At 36.5% G+C, this 18,284-nt stretch overlaps 1 protein-coding gene across 4 annotated transcripts in view; it reads right to left on the reverse strand.

The window, feature by feature from the left end:
* Positions 1-18,284, reverse strand: part of LOC149839202 (uncharacterized) — a 109,843-nt gene that overhangs the window by 58,596 nt on the left and 32,963 nt on the right. For all 4 annotated transcript variants that reach the window (XM_090002374.1, XM_090002373.1, XM_090002375.1 and 1 more), the window contains 12 exons: positions 14,144-14,223; positions 12,294-12,353; positions 5,918-6,017; positions 5,734-5,811; positions 4,917-4,981; positions 4,699-4,767; positions 4,554-4,631; positions 4,386-4,481; positions 3,220-3,290; positions 2,507-2,584; positions 2,288-2,381; positions 2,039-2,137 (listed from right to left, as the gene is read on the reverse strand). In XM_090002374.1, coding sequence (XP_089858500.1) covers positions 2,039-2,137; positions 2,288-2,381; positions 2,507-2,584; positions 3,220-3,290; positions 4,386-4,481; positions 4,554-4,631; positions 4,699-4,767; positions 4,917-4,981; positions 5,734-5,811; positions 5,918-6,017; positions 12,294-12,353; positions 14,144-14,223 — 968 coding nt within the window. The remainder of the gene's footprint in view (positions 1-2,038; positions 2,138-2,287; positions 2,382-2,506; positions 2,585-3,219; positions 3,291-4,385; positions 4,482-4,553; positions 4,632-4,698; positions 4,768-4,916; positions 4,982-5,733; positions 5,812-5,917; positions 6,018-12,293; positions 12,354-14,143; positions 14,224-18,284) is intronic.

Here is an 18,284-nt window from a genome sequence, read left to right on the forward strand (position 1 = left end):
TAATATGCATCAGCACATTAGGGGCTGACTGTGTATTTTTATTTCTTTTTATTTTTATGTAATGATGTGATGTGGATAGCTCGAACTAGCTGTTGCAAATGTGACCGTTGGGAGCAGCCCAACAATGCATTATAAATAGGGCTTCAAGCCCATGTACATTTCAATGCATTTAAAGCATTTCATTCAATACAAGAACATTTGTTTGACCCTTGTGTGGGTAGTGTGGCTTGATCAAGTGTTCTTTTTGGTTGTTTGTGTTCTTGTAAGTCCATAAGTGACATTTATTTACTTTTGCATTATTCCATTACAGTAGTTGGGATGGGAGTTAATGCAATTGGTAAAATCTTGGTCAAACTATCTTGGTGCTGGACTTTTGGAAATTGGTAGCTGGGATGGGTGTTTATGGATTTGGGATGGCAAGTGAGGTCCTCTCTCCTTTGTATTTAGACTAAAGAATGGAATTGCTATGACAAATCCAGGATTTGGCAGCTGCCACTTTTTCAAATACATAATTTCCATCCAACTACCAGTTTCCAAACAGAGCTTGTAGTCACTTAGGAGAGTCAATGTCTCTACACTAGGCTCATTATAGGCCATCAGGCTCAATTAGCTCGATTGGGATTGGAAAATTTTACTCTATCTGAGCCATCACATAGTTTCTGAAACTCATTATAATACTCATTTAGCGGTTGACCACCTTGTTTACATCTTCTAATCCTATTCATTCATCCTTCTTAGCCACATTAATGCTCTTTGAATATGTTACATAAACAGCATTAAAAACCTCCTTTGTGGTCTCAAAACTCATGAATGTTTCTCCTATTGAGGCTTACATTGATTAAAGGAGCTATGCCATGACCAAAAAGTCGTCTACGTTCCCAATCGGAATAATTAGGATCACCTTTGTCGGGCCTCTTTGCTCCTTCATTGAGAACTTCAGTTTTTTTTTTCACACCAACAAAAATTTTGTCCATCCCTCATAGTTTTTCCCATCAAATTTGGCATTGGTAATTTGAAAACTTGAACTACCATTTCTAAAGACGAGACTCCAATTGAAGGCTACTTGAAGAGCTTTCTATTGCCAATACAGGCTTCTTGGAGGTGGCCATATCTCCTCCTACTTGACTCTACCTTCCTTAGAAAAACTCGTAGTAATGTCCTAGGCCTTCATAACATGGATTTAGGAACCCCCTCAAACACCTTAGACTACTTTTTTCAATTTTTGTGTCAATCTCCTGGCTCATTGCACAAACACACCTTACTTGACACCTCTTTCAACTCTATGTATGTCACATGTCTCATCTCACAAAGAATTACTTTCAAACTTGAATACTACATGGAACCTCACATTCATTTTGACTCCTAGATATCTAACCAACTCCAGTCATTTCTCTAAATATCCAGAACTCATAAGCTTCAAGCCAAGGACCTAGAGGCAGGAAAAACTAGAAATTTCCAACTCAGTCATCGATCAGCGAAAAGCCAAGGAAAAACCATTTGTATTTTTCAATAGACCTTCTCTCTAGTGGCAAGCTGACTCACCCAACATCAGATCTACCTCCTACAAGCCAGCCTGAGCCCTCACGTTAGCGTCAATTGCCCATGGCTGTTAAATGTCGTTCTTCAACCCAAAGCTTGTATATGCGCTGATACCATCTTCAAAACAAAGGTCTTCGTCTTTGGAGTCATTCCCTGTTTAAGATGAAGAAGATAGAGGAGAAGCTTAGGTGGATTTTGTCATCCCACCTATTTTACTAGAGACCACTAAAGCATTTAAAAAAAAGTTACAAAAATGCCCCTCTACACATATATGCATTTACAAGGAAGAAAGATAGTGTCAAACCTTACTTGGTCTAGTCAACTCAAGACAAATTTATCCCTCTCACAACACATACCATGTCCAACAGAAAATACATCTAGTAATATTATATTAAAAGTAGCAAACTCAGCAACATCATTCAACATGTAAACCAACATACACTGGTACCATGTCCAACACTTAGTCACTTGGAAAATATAAAGAGCATCAGAGTTCCACCTGTGATGCAGCCAGAGAGTATGAATCCAACAAGACGCGAAATATTTCAAGAAATTGGCAATGCATGTCCTCCTCAAAGTCTATTGTCATACCTCTGACCTGCACAACAATTCCCACATCAATCCAGTTGCAGGGAGATCAGATAATTCCAGAATTATGATAAGCCGAACAAAAAAAAATGTACCGATGAAGATATATACCATCCCAATCTATCTTTTTGGAGACAAAAAAGAAATAGAATACACATACCAAGAATCCAAGAAAGGTGCTCCCTTCCTGTTGAGTGATATATGTCCTAAGAAGATTCGGATCATGGCTTAGAAATATGAAGAGGATGTCTGTCCTGCGAATACAGCATGCTTTCATATTGCATAATTTATTTTAAGTTTCCTGACAAGGAATCTGAAATAAAAAAAACTAAGAGTAGCTTGGGAGCCTTAAGGACGAAACAGAGAACATAAACACTACCCCGTCAAAACAAGTGCCTTATCTCGACTCTGCAAAATGTCAGCAATGATGTCAAATACACCTTCATTTACAAGATCCCTGCAAAAAATCAAGGACATCTCAGACACATAATCAAACTTCAAAAGTTAAGAAAACCACAGTTGACACACATGGAATGCAAATGTTCATTAAATACTAACATTGGACTCTCGCATATGTGCACAAGAATTCTAAGTTCAGAAATTTGAAGGGAAAAAAGCACAAAGTACAGGTTACTTGAAATTTTAAGTTCCGACAAATTTTACAGAAGAGCACAAAGTACAGATTAATTTTGGATTTGATGTTATAAATAGAATTAGAGAAACAGATATAAAATTCATTTTCTCTTGACAGAGAAGCTAAAAATAGCTACCTCAGGATTTATATAAAAAGTTCAATGAAATTGGGCCATGTTAAAACTTATTTCCAAAAATATTTTCCTAAAGATACTTATTCAGCGTTTTCAATGATTCCCGAAAAGAACGCAATTTTCCAGCATTAAGGAGAAAAGAGAGAGAGAGAGAGAGAGATGCATTTCTTTTGGTTTTCAAATTTTTATTGAAAAGAACGTGCTTTAAACGAAGATTTATTAACTGTGACGAAAAAAAATTATCAAGACATGAAAACACTTAAAACTAGCCCAATTGGTCCCCACAAAAATGAAAGAGATGACAGATAACCAATTAGTTGCTTACCTAAAAAGCCGCGGCTGTTGAACTAGTTGCAAGCTTTTGGCCAGACTACAGAATTCATACAAGAATGATACCTGGAAGGAGGGGGAAATTTTTAAGGGATTAAGCAGCTGATCGCTGCAGGCATAGGACTGACAAAATCATTTACATCATGCACCACCTATATGGTTGAAGAGTGCCAAAGCATATGAATCAGAACTACAAGATGGCACAAAATGTTATCATAGGCACAGTGTAATGAAATGAAGATCTTCCACGAAAGCACAAATGCTTACATGTGTTTATTAAAGACACCTTACTCATAACCCACAAAAGGGCACAAATGCGAGAACTCAAGAAGAAAATAACAAAATTATTTCATTCACATAAAATGCTTAAAAAGCATTGTTACAATGAGAGGGGAGTTACCCCTATTTATATACATAAGAGAGGGAGAGAAATGCCTTTAAGAGGCTCCAAAAGAGTCGTTGGAGCTAGTCCAACGGCTTTATTTGTAGTATTCAAACTAGTCAACATGAAAATGTTGACTAGTTTGAGTCTAGTTCAAAACGAACTAGACAACCTGAAAATACAAAAACTAAATAAAGAAAAAGGAAAAATATAAATAATATATAAATATACATGTATTATATATACACTTTTTAACACATAGCTAAGGCCTTTAGAAGTCAAGAATTGCTAAAGACAATGAAAGTTGACTGAACCTTCATAGGTCCAATGACAAAAGATAATTCAATAAGTGAAGAAATCATGAAATTTACAGAGAACAAAAAATGGGCATGACATTCACAAATATGCCATCATCGCAATAGATAAAGCGAAGTCAACAAGAAATGAATAGGCATAATTTTCAATGCACAAGAGTTTTCCAAATGACCAAAACAAATAATAGAGACCAAGTATCATTAATATCAATCAAGTTACCAGGATAACACATCAAAAACCTTGGATAAAAATCAGGTTGAAACCAACTGAAGATATGTGAAATATTGGAGGTATCATCAAAATTTTAATTAATATAAGATTATTTTCTAAAAGAATCTTATAGTGGCATTATATCAACACAATTAGCTGAATATAGAAATATAATGGGATTTATGCAAGGGAACATCAGAAAAAAATAAAATAAAATATTCAACCAGTGATAGTGAAGGCCAAACTAAAGTTACCAAGCTCTTCTTTGAATCTGAGGTAGTAATGGGAGAAGACAATCTTGAAAATAGGTCTTGTATGAATTTGCTATCATCCTTCAACAAGGTTACAACCTAAAGAACATGAACCACATCAGACAACAAAACTATATCATATGCCCTTATCTATATGATCCATGAACTCACTGTATTATTATTGGAATGAATGATTGAATTGAGATTAGCCGCCACTGCCTCATCCAACACCCTTGGTAAAATGATATCCTGAAATTTACATAGGGAATTTGAACACACCAAATAAAGCACCCAAAAACAATAACAATAGCTATACCTTAATGTAACCAATCCTGTACGTCTGATGTATCTTGGATAATACTGAGGGTGATTTTATAGGAATAGCCTATAGAGAGTAACAAACCAAGAGAATTCCGTAAATTACGAAGATGAGAATGGATACAACAACTCTGTGGAGTTCAGATAATTTTACAAATAACAATAACCAGATAAGAACATCAAACCACAAGAAGTGGATAAATGCATATAAATTACCTCCTTAAATACCACATGCTCCTTCAGAAAAACTCGATGTTGTCTCTGAAGAACCTCCGGATCATCTGCTTATCAATTAAAAGGGCTTCACTGTTTTGCAGATTCATGAAATATATATTGGAATGATGCTACAAAAGAAATGCATTAAAGCAAGAAAAGCAGTTGACTAGCCAATTACTGATCCAGAGTAATATAAAGGACGCACTTAACAATAATAGCCATCAGAAAAGGGTGCAAGAATGCAACACTAATACCAAAGGAAGAAGGGTAAAAGGGAAAAGGGGGAATGTACAGATATCACAACAATGTATGGACTAGCCCACACATAGGTAAAATTATAACTAGGCTATCTACAGTTTCCTGGAGCCAATCATGTCAACCAAATGTCTATAATATAAGAGGCTCTTAAGAGTATTATAGTGCCTTTCCTAAGAGGGGCACCAACCCTCACTTCACCTAATGACACCATTGTACTTCAAAACTGCCAGTCATAGCAGCACCTAAGAATATTTTCAACGGAACTCATATTGAAACCATGGTCAACAGCAAGATCATATACTTTCAATATTTTAGTAAACTAAGCCAAAAAACTTTCAAAAGGCAGCCGAAGGGTTAAGAATGTTGAAACTTTCATATTTTTTTGTACCATAAAACAGAGGTCCGTCCTTTTCATTATCATTGTATTTGTAAAAAATTTCACCATTTACCATGCACATACTTTCTGTAGCATGAAGCACAAATACATATAATAATTAGACAAAACAAAGTACAAGAAAAGGAAGCAACAACAATTAAAAATTTGGAAAAAAAAACCTACATTCAAGGGCACCAATGACATCCATAATATATTCATCACTGAATATTCTTTCAAAAATTGGGAGGCTGTTGAGCAAAACTGCAACAAAGCCGCAAGTTATTTTAGTTGGTCAATCAGAGAAAGCCAAAAGGATGAGACAAGAACTAAAAGATGCAAATAATATATAAAGGGTGCAACTACTAACCTATCCCCTTAACCAATTTGAATATCAAATGGAGTTCCTCAATATTCTGAAGACCTTCACACATCCGAAACAGATCCGCCAGCTTACAGAAAAAATCTTTCTGCATAAATGCCAAAGAAAGAAAAGATGGAACACATAAAAAAAGAATATACTTGTAAATAAGTTATCTAAGCCATCATATACTGACAGAGATCATGCGGAAAAAAACCAATAAAACTGCTAGATACTCTTAAAAAAAATCAAAACAAAAGATAGCTTCAAATTCAACTTCACCCTTTCAAAGTAAATGATGAATATACTGTATTCATTTACATTTTGCCAGTACATAAGGGGGCAACAGTACCACACACAAATATTCATCACTTGCACATGTTTTTAACAGAGAACCTGCTTCTGACAACAATTTCAGTTCATACTCAGCCAATTGACATTCTCTATTCCCTACACTGGCCTGGATCTTTGTGGTCCAGTAAAAGCCGGACTGCTTACAGATGTAATTTTCACATAAAATGCATCCCATGAGATCCAAATTATAAAAAATTACAAAAGGAAAAAAGAAAAGAGCCAGAAAATTTCAGATTAGATTTGATATGTGACCATCATTTTTTTAAGAAAGAATTTAAACTGAAACCACTTAAAAGTTCCAGGCCATTAGTTTTGTTGTTCCTCACAAAGTTTTTGGTCACAGAAGCCAATGATGGTGGATTTTGACATAATGACTCAAATTGTTTGAGATGTTTGTCCAACAGAGATGGAATAGGCAACCCTTAACACAATGTTAAGTAAATTAAGTGTTTTCATAACATGAACCACTACTCTTACTAATTCTTCTCAGACGAAACAAATGATGGACCTTTGTACCAGCATCTTCCTTCTCATCCTTTCATAAACTTAAACCCATTAGTGTTAAAATACTATGTACATACTCACTGATATACGTATATTTATAAGTATATGTATATCAGGGGTATTATGGTTATTTCATGTAATATATTTTAGTACAGTCCATTAGGGACTGAAAAGTCAATTTCATTTTATTTTTATTTTTCTTTTATTATTGTAAATCATGTGACTGTTGGGTGGTCAGTCCAACGACTGTTGGACTGCCTCCCTTTATGTTAAGTGAGGCTCTATAAGTAGAGCCTCACTCCCTCTTGTATTACTATGCTTTTCTAAAGCATATTGTGAAGTGAATAGAATTCCTTTTTATTTTTATATACTTGTGGGCTATGTCACGAGTCTAAAGGCGGTGCACCACTAGGTAAGGATACATCATGGTGAAACGAGGATGTCAAATTAGCTATTAAGGTTAAAAGAGAGTGTTATAGAAATCTATAGTAAGAGTCGTGATAATGAGAATTTGGAGAAATATATGATAGCAAAGAAGGAAGCTAAAAAAATAGTTCGAAACGCGAGGGATAAGGTATATAAGGAGATTTATGACAAGTTGGATACCAGAGAGGACGAAAAGGATATTTATAGGCTTGCAAAGATGAGAGATAAGAAATCAAGGGATATGGGTATGGTTAGATGTATCAAAGATGAAACACAAAGGGTTTTAGTCAAAGATGAGGAGATTAAGAAGAGATGAAAAGATTATTTTGATAAGCTATTTAATGGAACTCATGCTCAGGATCTTGGAGACTTCTCCATTCCTTTTCATGAGATGAATCGTGACTTCATGTGCAAGATTCAAAAGAAAGAAATTGCAGAAGCTTTGAAGAAAATGAAATCAAGAAGGGCAGTTGCCCCAGATGGTATACCTATTGAGGCTTGAAAATGCTTGGGAGAGAAAGGTTTAGAATGGTTGACAAATCTTTTTAACAAGATTTGGCGGACAAATAAGATGCCTAATGAGTGGAGGAAAAGTACTTTGGTGCCTCTATATAATAATAAGGGTGATATACAAGATTGCACAAACTATCGTGGTATAAAACTCATGAGTCATGCTATGAAACTTTGGGAGAAGGTGATTGAGTCTAGGTTGAGGAAAGTTGTCATGATATCGGAGAATCAATTTGGTTTTATGCCTGAAAGATCAACTATAGAAGCGATACATCTTCTTAGACAACTTATTGAGAGAAATAGAGAGAGGAACAAAGATTTGCATATGATTTTTATTGATTTGGAGAAGGCATACGATAGAGTACCTAAGGACGTTCTCTGGTGGACAATGATGAAGAAAGGTGTTTCTCTCAAGTACATTAATATAATTAAAGATATGTATGAAGGAGTAGTAAACAATGTCCGCACTTATGGAGGGGTGACAACCAATTTTCCTATAACGGTTGGGTTACATCAAGGATCTGCTTTAAGCCCTTTCCTATTTGTTATAGTGATGGATGAGCTTACGAGATCAATTCAAGAAAATGTGCCATGGTGTATGTTGTTTGCTGATGATATTGTTTTGATTGATGAGTCTAGAGCTGGGGTTAATGCTAAGTTAGAATTATGGAGACAGATATTGGAAGCAAGAGGTTTTAAGTTGAGTAAGAGTAAGACAAAATATATGGCTATTACCCTGGTTTTATGGTTTTAAGATATATGGTTTTAAGATATATGGTTTTAAGTATATTTTTTTAGAGCACAAGGTTGTTCTAAATTACCCTGCCTAAAGTATTGAATACAATCTTGACTATCACGAAATGATTCAGTACTTATCATGTCATTTTGATCTTCTCGACTTTCATCAATATCACATTCATCAATCTTTGGAACTAAGTCCAATAAAAAAGAATACTCATCTAGTTCCTTAGAGTTCTCATTCTAAAAAAAACTTTTCTTTTCCAAAAATGATACATTTCTTGACACATATAACTTTTTAGTTTTAAGATCAAAACATCTATAGCATTTTTGGTGATTTGTTGTAAAATTGTCTATGACAAGACAATACGCATACGAGCACAAATACTTTAGAAAAGATGTGCACGAAGGCACTCTCACAACACTCGAACAAAGTACGCAAAAGCGTAAAAATAATAAACATGCACTATGGCATGTATTTTATAAAAAGAACAAGAATGCTTGAGACTCTCAAGCTTCTTCAACAACAAGGGGGAACACCCCTATTTATACAAGAGGGAAGAGGTGCAAGAGGGGGCTCCCCAAAGGAGTCGTTGGGGAGACCCCCAATGCACCTTTTTGTTTAGGCAAAAAGGAAAAAATAAAAGAAAAGAATTACAAAAAATAAAAGGGAAAAAATACAGCATATTCCAAATGAAATATGTGCAAAATATAAAAAGACAGAAATACCCTTTTTGGGTAAACGAGAAAAAAGGAGAAAAAGGGAAAAATATATAAATATATATACTTATATATAGAGATACGTATACATATAATATATGTATACGTATCTCTATGTATATAAGTATATATATTTATACTTACAATAATGTTTTTGAGTATACATTTTAACATTTGCATATCTTAAAAAGTACAAGGAATAGCACGAGAGAGTTTGTCATTTTTATTTGAAAAAACAAAACACACACAAAAACCCTTAACCTAGAATAATCTGGAATTTATTTGAAAAGTTCTTCAACAAGAGATATATTGTTTAATGAAGATGATGACATTCTATTAATAAGATAAACTGCAGTTAGAATGGCTTCGACTTAAAAGCTCTTTGATACTTGGTGTGTAATAAGTAAGGTTTTTGTTGTTTCTATAATATGTCTATGTTTTCTTTCTGCTAAACCATTTTGTTGAGGGGTATAAGGACATGATCTTTGATGTGTAATATCGTATAAATTCAAATAATCTTTAAATTCTTTTGATAAAAATTCCCCCCCTGAATCAGTGCGAAAAATTGAAATATCATGTTTAAATTGATTTTTAACTAGATTATGAAATATTTGAAAGTGCGAGAAAACTCCGGATTTATGTTTAAGAAAATAGATATAAGTATAACTTGTAAAATCATCTACAAAAGTTACATAATACATAAAACCACCTTCTGATATAACAAGTGTGGGTTCCCACACATCCAAATGTATTAACTCAAGTGGTCTAGAAGAGACATGTTCTTTCTTAAAAAAGTAATCTCCTCATTTTACCAAGAATACATTTTTCACGTGTAAAGGTATCTAAATTACAAAAAAAAATCATCTTTGAAAAAAATTGGATCTTGGATACACTAGGAAGGCCACGTCTCTTGTGCCATAGATCCAAATCCATTTTTTGAACATTACAACATAATGTATTCTTGGGTATTTCTAAAAAATCCATGTAATATAAGCCTCATTCTCTGTGGCCTTACCCAATCAGCTTCCCTGACTGGTGATCCTGCACTCGACAACCACGAAAAGAGAAAGAAACATTACATCCATGATCAGATAATTGAGAGACAGATAAAAGATTTAAGTTAAGTTTAGGAATATATCTAATTTGTAGAATACAAAATCTTTTTAAGTTTTAAGATATATTTTCAAAATTTCTTATTCCTTTGATTTTAAGAGGTTTCATCGACGGTAAAAACATTTAATCCACAGTTATGACATTCAGATAACATATCAATGTTTGGTGTCATATGAAAAGAGGCACCTGAGTCAACAAGCTAAAGAGATTTACCGGGATCCAAGATGCCAACAGAAGAGGCTACGGCTCCAGTGGACGAAGATGCTTCTTTGAGTAGAGGTTGAAGTGCATCCACTAATTGTGTTAAGGACATGCTTCAAATAGATAGTTCGCTTGATTCTTGTGGAGGTCCGACAAAGGCAACCTTCTTCTCATAGGGTTTCTTCAATTTCGAACAATATGTTTTCACATGTTCCGGTTCACGGCAATAGTAACAGATGACTTTATTTTCAAATTGATTTCCTTGTTTCTCATTATTTGTCCTTCCATAGTGTGGAGGTTTATAAGAATGAACATAGTTTCCCGATCTAGATATAACTAGAACCGAGTCATCATTACACTTAGAGGTTCTCTTCTTAAGCCTATTCTCTTCCATGCTTAATTCTTCTATTGTGTCTTTTATTGAAGGAACCTTTCCTCGATGAAGAATAACAGATTTGGTTGATTCAAATTCTGATATTAATCCACTAATAAATTGGAAAAAGTGCTTATTTATTTGGTTTTGACGGAGTTCTACGTCTTTTGGACAATGTCACTTCGATTCAAGGACAAGCTATTATAGTACTCTCTAACGCTCTTGTCCCCTTAAACCAAATTTCATACTTTGTTTTGTAAATTGCACGCATGTGCAATGTCTTTGAGAGAATACATTCTCTTGAGATAATCCCATGCATCGTTTGCATGCTCAAATTTTACAAGACTAGAACATTTTTTGATATCTACACTACTAATGAGCCAAGACATAATCTTAGCATATCTCATTCTCCATTCCTTCCATTTTTTTTTTGTAAGTGGTAATGGCTTTGGTTTTCTCAACCTCCATAAGAAGTATTTTTTTTCTCACCTTCAATCTTTGTAAGGATTAGCTTAGGTTCCAAATCGGTCTCATCCACTAATCCCCACAACCTCTTTCCCCATATAAGGTGTTTCATAATTGAATCCCATGTAACATAGTTTGAATCATTGAGCTTAATGGGTTTAATTGTGGCATTATCATTGTCATCCATTTTACAAGGTTTGAGAAGAAAAATAAAGAAGAGAAGAAAGAAGAAGAGGAGAGATGAAAGTGAGGATAAAGAGTACTCCACCATGGATAACGAGTACAAGAGATCCTCCAAGCTTTTACACGATCACGATTTCACATATACTTGAAAAGAACACTTCTTTTCCAAACTTTGAATGTCACATTTATCGATGCACTGAAAAAGAACTTGTGATACCATGTAAGAAGATGAGTTCTTGGATCATCACCAATCGAAACTTCAAATAGCTCCAACCAAAATGCCGAGAAAGATCATTTACAAGAACCACAAAGGTTTATACAAAATACCCGAAAAAGGGTGTACAATAATAAGAAAGAAAAAATATATTATTGAATGGGAAATACCCTTAACAAAACATACAATGAAAGGGGGCAAAGCCCCATATTTATACACATAATGGGAGGCTTAGAGGAGGGAGTCGTTGGGCTCCCAACGGCTCTAAATAGAGCCATTGGGAGTCCAACGACTCTTTGCCTTTTGACTTTAGTCAAAAAGTTGACTAGTCAAAAGGCTAAATAAGTAAAAAATAAAAAAGATAAAAGTCCTATTCGAACTAAACTAAAGAAAAAATAATTCCTAGTTAGCCTAGGTTATTACATATTATTTAACATGCAATAACCATAGCATGATCAAATGATAGAGGTAAAATTAATGATCCATGACTAGTATACATACTAGAGCAAACATGTCAAACAGGTTCTAAATATGCTTTAACAAAACAGAATTATCAAGTTCTATAAAGTTTGGCAGAAACATACATCTTGTAGTATGAGCTCTGTAACACGAATTTGATCTGAAGTAGACCCCTCCACTATCATCTGTGCAAACAGACACCGCACTTTTCAGAAAGAAAGAAAGAGCACTCTCCCAAAGAGGCTTAAATTAATAAGATTAATGACATAATAAAAATATCAAATAAATAAACTGCACCAAGAGTAAATAAAGGTATTTTAGCTGCAATTGTTGAAAATGTTATTGGAGTGGACCTTCTCTATAAAGAGCTGACACTTTCCAGTCACATTATAGCTGGTCATCCCATTCCTTTTTAACCATTCTCAGGAAAAAGAAGAGGAAGAATAAAAAGATGGCTGTAATAGCAAGAATATCATCAGGTTGGGATAAAAAAGGGATGGGCATCAATTTGGATTTCTCAGGTTGGGCCCACAACGACCTGGCAAGTCAGACGAGTCCTCACCCACTGCCAGGTTGCCCAAAGGCCCCAATTCTTTTCCATCACAGGTACTCAATGAGCTCCAATTTCCATGCTTTGAATGAAACGAAAAAAAAACATTGCAACATGCATATGCATACTATAAATTTAAATATACAATATGTGCTTATATACCGAGATGCACATGCTCATACAGATTCAGGCAATTAAAATCCAGATTGTTGGTCAAACTCATCACCCAACTGTTCCATTTGGAAAAGGTCAAAGCAAACTCAAATTGTAACATGAACATAGATGTACATTACACACACACACACACATGTCAAGAAGATAATAACACTACTGAAAAGTTCACATACACACAAAAGACAAAAAAAATTTAAAGTCACATGCATTGAGCGCAAAAATTAGGATCATAAACATAATAATATAAGTCAAATAATAAAATTACTAGAGATATTTAAGAAAACAGCTGCTATTTACAAAAAGATGTGCTCTTTTCGCCCTTTATTACAGATCACTTTTCAAGCAACTATACATAAAAAGAAGCAAACCTACTACTAAATATGAACCAATTGTCAATTACAATAAAGATTTGCATTAACCGTAGAACCATCTTGTTTTGCATGGTTCAACCAGCAATCCGTTGAATCATCCAGTTCACATGGTTTACACAGTTTTTCAGGGAAAAGTCCAGAAGGAAACCGGATGGATTTATAGCCAATTCAACAAGCTGGTTAAGTCAGGTTTTAAAAACATTGTATTTAGGACTTCCATATTTTCTGGGGAGAACCCACATATAGACACATACACAGACTCTCTCTCTCTCTCTCTCTTTATATATATATATGAAAGATGTAAAAGACCAGGCTAATTTCAAGAGAAAAAAATCACTTTGGGAAAACAGAAACATAATTACATAAAATAGCAGAGGTAGCATTAGATCTACGGCCCTAGGTACACAGGACCATCACTAGCTATCTTTATAACAAATATGGATACTTGAAAAGAAAATATAATAAAATCCATGTTTTAGCCCATCCAATGTGACGAAAAATAGATGAACATGCTACCTCTATTTTGTTTCTTTTTTCTGAAAATTCTGCAGAAACTTTGTCATCTTCACATCAAAGTATCAAAGATAGTACAGAAAAGACATAAGGCATGTCATAACCAACCAAAAAGTAGATTAATAAATAACCCCTACATGCATACGCATATATTCACAGAGAGAGAGTATCCATAATCATCACTAGATGCTGGATTCCATATGATAATATATGACGGAAAAAAAAACCCAAAAAACCAGCTCACACTTCATTACATATCACAAAGACAAACTGATCTTGATAATTGACCAGCAGTATAATAATCACATTTCCTCATAACACTGGAACCAAAAACAAGAGTTTCAAAGATCAGATAAACAGAAAGAACCTTTAAAATAGATGGGAGACTGGACAGCTCGAGCGGTGGCAACTCCTGCGGCTCACCACCAAGACTGTGGAATGCCTCATCTGAAGAAGAAAGATGATGGAAAGGTTTAATGCTTTACCCCTATACCACAATACATCCATATCCAAGATGCAATGCATGTATTCATGCTTGTGTTCTTGCACATAAGAACGTGCATGTATACAAAGATGTATTTTATAATTCATGGAATGGTTAAGTTGCTCAACTACAACATCATGTCACATGAAAACAGAATAAGTGAAATTTCTTTATTAGCTAGTGCATGCATCCAAAAACGGTTTGACACTACACCTCTATACACCAACTCCCCAAGTAGATCCATATCCAACTTACAGTGCATGAATTCATGCTTGTATGGTGCACATGTGAAAGTGCATGCATACAAAGATGTTTTTCTGGAAGCATGCGCTTGGTAATAAAGAAATACTTTACCCTTATACCTTTCCCAACTACATCTATATCAATAATACAATGCATGTATTCATGCTTGTATGTATGCACGCATGCAAAGATGCTTTCCTAATTTATTGCTTGGTAGGTTTCCAATAAAAGTGAAATGCGTAAAAACCAAGTGAAATTTTTTATTAGCAAGCGCAGTGTCCACATGGTGCTGGCAAACAAACCAAGCATCGGCTTTTGTAATGAGTTTGTTCGCATGGTGCACTACATGTACATATAGAAATAGATATATATGTATGTACATATGTATATATGTATTTATGCATGTATGTATGTGTGTGTGCGTGTGTGTATAAGTGGATTTTCTCGAGAAAATCCAGGGAAGAAACAAAACAAATTTAAAAACTAGGCTTAAAATATATAAAAATAAGATCTTTTTTCAAAAATATTGTGATAATATCATGATATTATCACGATATTTTGAATTCTTTAATATTTTAAAAATATCATGATATTTTGCCGATACTACTGGATTAACTTAAGTTGCCGATAATATCGCGATATTTTCAAAATATTTGCGGTATTGGTGACCATGCTTCATACCCGTCCATACCAAGGTTGCCAAACTAAGAAGCAGAAGCGGGAAACAATACGGGAAGCGGAAGCGGGAAGCGAGGAATTTTAAAATTTATACGAAGCGGGAAGCGAAGTTTCAATTTAAAAGTGAAATATGAATAAAAAATAAAGTAATATGGAATAAAACAAGAAACAAATAAAAACTAAAATAAAATTGATCATTCTTATATTTCATGATTTTTCTGTAAAAGAGTTAAATTTTTGTTAAAATCTAACAATGATGGTTACCAATTTAAAGAAAGTACATGGAAAGTGAGTGAAAGCGTGAGAGAAAATACATGAAAAAGATGAAAAGAAATGTGAGAAAAACATATAGTATGCATAGACCATGTGTATGAGAAGCGTGGGGGAATCGAGCTTCCCATGAAGTTTCGAAAGCGAGGAGTATCGCGCTTTCGAAGCGAGTTTTCAGGAAGCGAGCTTCCCACCTACCTAAGAAGCTTCTGGTAACTCTGGTCCATACCCACACTCATACCTCTGTGATATAGGCTTCAGTTTATCATTGTCACGGGCATAGAATTTTTTGCAAATCCGCAACATGCCAGACTGCTCAGTCTGGCCAACCCAACGACCAAAGGCCACGCACCAATACTTTTCAATGTGCTGAATCATTTTCATTGGTCCTGAGCACCACCTCGTGCGCAGCTGCCTAGTGAAAGTTGATCAAGCGCATCTTCAAATGCGAATTCCATCTAGTCCATGTCGTTTAGTGCATAATTGTCCCATACCAGCTATCACTTCTGAAAGGGGCACAAACTTGCCTTAGCCTTGCGTGACATGGAGTGTATTGCGACTCCATGCGCACGACATAGCAAAACCTCAAATGAAGGAACAAGACCTTACGGCTCTCAATCCAAAAACTAGTTGATGATTGAACACCATAGCGAAGAGCACCACCCAGACTCATTCGTCGGTGGCTAGGCATTCACTCGCCTAGCCCCGAATCACCATACTCGGTTGGAACCACCTAAGGTGATCCCTGGGGGAATTAGCCCTAACCAACACGCGCCCCCGTACATCCAACCGCTACACGTGGGAAGGTCTTGCAAGCTGAGAGGTCTTTAACCAAATCTCCAAAGGCAACATTCTCTGATTTGTTGGCACTGCTTAATCAAACAAGGCTCTACGTTTGAGCCGCCGCGCAACAATGCACGAACGCCGATATCATTGCCTATCGTGTGTGGCGCTATCACCGCGCGTCACCGATCAAGCCAACGCATATCGCGCGCTCCTACACTCGATGTGTTTTCACTCAATAGAGCTCCACACTGCACATGCCATATTTCGAAGGCTTGGTCGGGGACATTCTCCCTCACCCAAACCATTGTCGTCCTCGACAATGTCGGTTCAAGTAAGAACAAGGTCTTAACTGATACGCGAGTTTCCCTTTAGATTCATCTTTGGTTTACTTCTTTTCTTTACCCTACTCAACTTGTTCTGGTTTTCATCCACCGCAACCTTTAACACGCCAAGTCTCATTCCTTAATGCGCCTCCGATCACTTAGACAGCGGTCTTCCGCTCTATCAACATTGAGCATCATTTGTGTGTCATGGAGTGTATTGCGACTCCATGCGCACGACACAGCAAAACCTCGCCACTAAAGGAACAAGACCTTGCGGCCCCTAATCCAAAGACCAGTTGATGTTGAACACCATAGCGAAGAGCACCACCCAGACTCATTCGTCGGTGCCTAGGCATTCACTCGCCTAACCCCGAGTCACCATACTCGGTTGGAACCACCTAAGATGATCCCTGGGGGAATTAGCCCTAACCCAAATGCACCCCCGTGCGTCAAACCGCCACGCATGGGGAGGTCTTGCAAGCCGAGAGGTCCTTAACTAAATCTCTAAAGACAGCATCCTCTGATCTGCTAGCACTGCTTAATCAAACAAGGCTCTATGTTTAAGCCGCCACACAACAATGCACTAATGTCGATGTCATTGCTTATTGCGTGTGGCGCTATCACCGCGCATCACCGATCAAGCCAACGCATACTGCGTGCTCCTACACTCGATGTGTTTCCACTCAGTAGAGCTCTACAATGCACATGCCCCATTCCGAAGACTCGGTCCGGGACAATCATAATGAACACAAATTAATATGAAAGCTTCCAGACTTGTTCAAGCACATATAATATGCTCTTTTAAATAAATCACCCCCATAATCCTTTGGCATGGACATGCTGCCTCAGACGATAACACACATACACACACATGCATAGTTAGATTTCTCGCAGAGTTGACTCGGGACTCGGCCGAGTCAACTCGGATCGAAACCTATCCGAGTCAAAAAACAAGGTTAACACATCTGATTCATGACTCTATCTCGGGTGACTCGGCCGAGTTAGAATTTAACACTTAAACGTTGGTTTTTCATTTTTTACTTTTGTTTTTCATTTTCCACCGTGAAATTGACGATACCCTAGCCCCCAGTTTTCCTAGTTTCCCTCTCTCACGGCGTGACGGCCCCTCTTTGTCCACCCGTAGGTGAGAACTGGAATACCATGGGTTTGGGAGGAAAGTGGAAGTGAGGGTATCGGAAAGGGGGCGTTAGAATGCCACCATTTTTCAGCAGTCCATCCCCCTCCGACTCCACTCTGCCATCATTTTCCGGCATCAGCGATTGGGTTTTGGCAGCAGGCTCAGTTTCAAAGCGTGAAGCAATGAAGGAGGTAAACCCATGTCAGCAATTGGATTTTGGCCCATCTGCCACCATTTTTGATGTGTCGATCTACTCTCTCTCTCTCTCTCTCTCTCTCTCTCTCTCTCTCTCTCTCTCTCTCTCTCTCTCTCTCTCTCTCTCTCTCTTGAAGTGTAGAGGTTGCCTTCATGGATTTGGGTGTAAAAGCATGGTTCAATGTAAAAGCTTCTGTTTTTTGGATAGTCCTAGGGGTGGCAAAATATGACATGACCCGCCAACCCGCTTCTTAGCCGGGTTCGGGTTTGGCTTAAACGGGTTCGTGTTAGGGGTATGCCAACCCGCCAACCCGGCTGACCCGTTTAATAAATGGGTTAGGCGGGCGGGTCAACCCGTTTACCCGAACCCGACCCACCAACCCGTTAAACC

This window comes from Nuphar pumila, chromosome 4 (genome assembly GCF_984573655.1).
Source record: "Nuphar pumila chromosome 4, dmNupPumi1.hap1.1, whole genome shotgun sequence".
Lineage (NCBI taxonomy): Eukaryota > Viridiplantae > Streptophyta > Magnoliopsida > Nymphaeales > Nymphaeaceae > Nuphar > Nuphar pumila.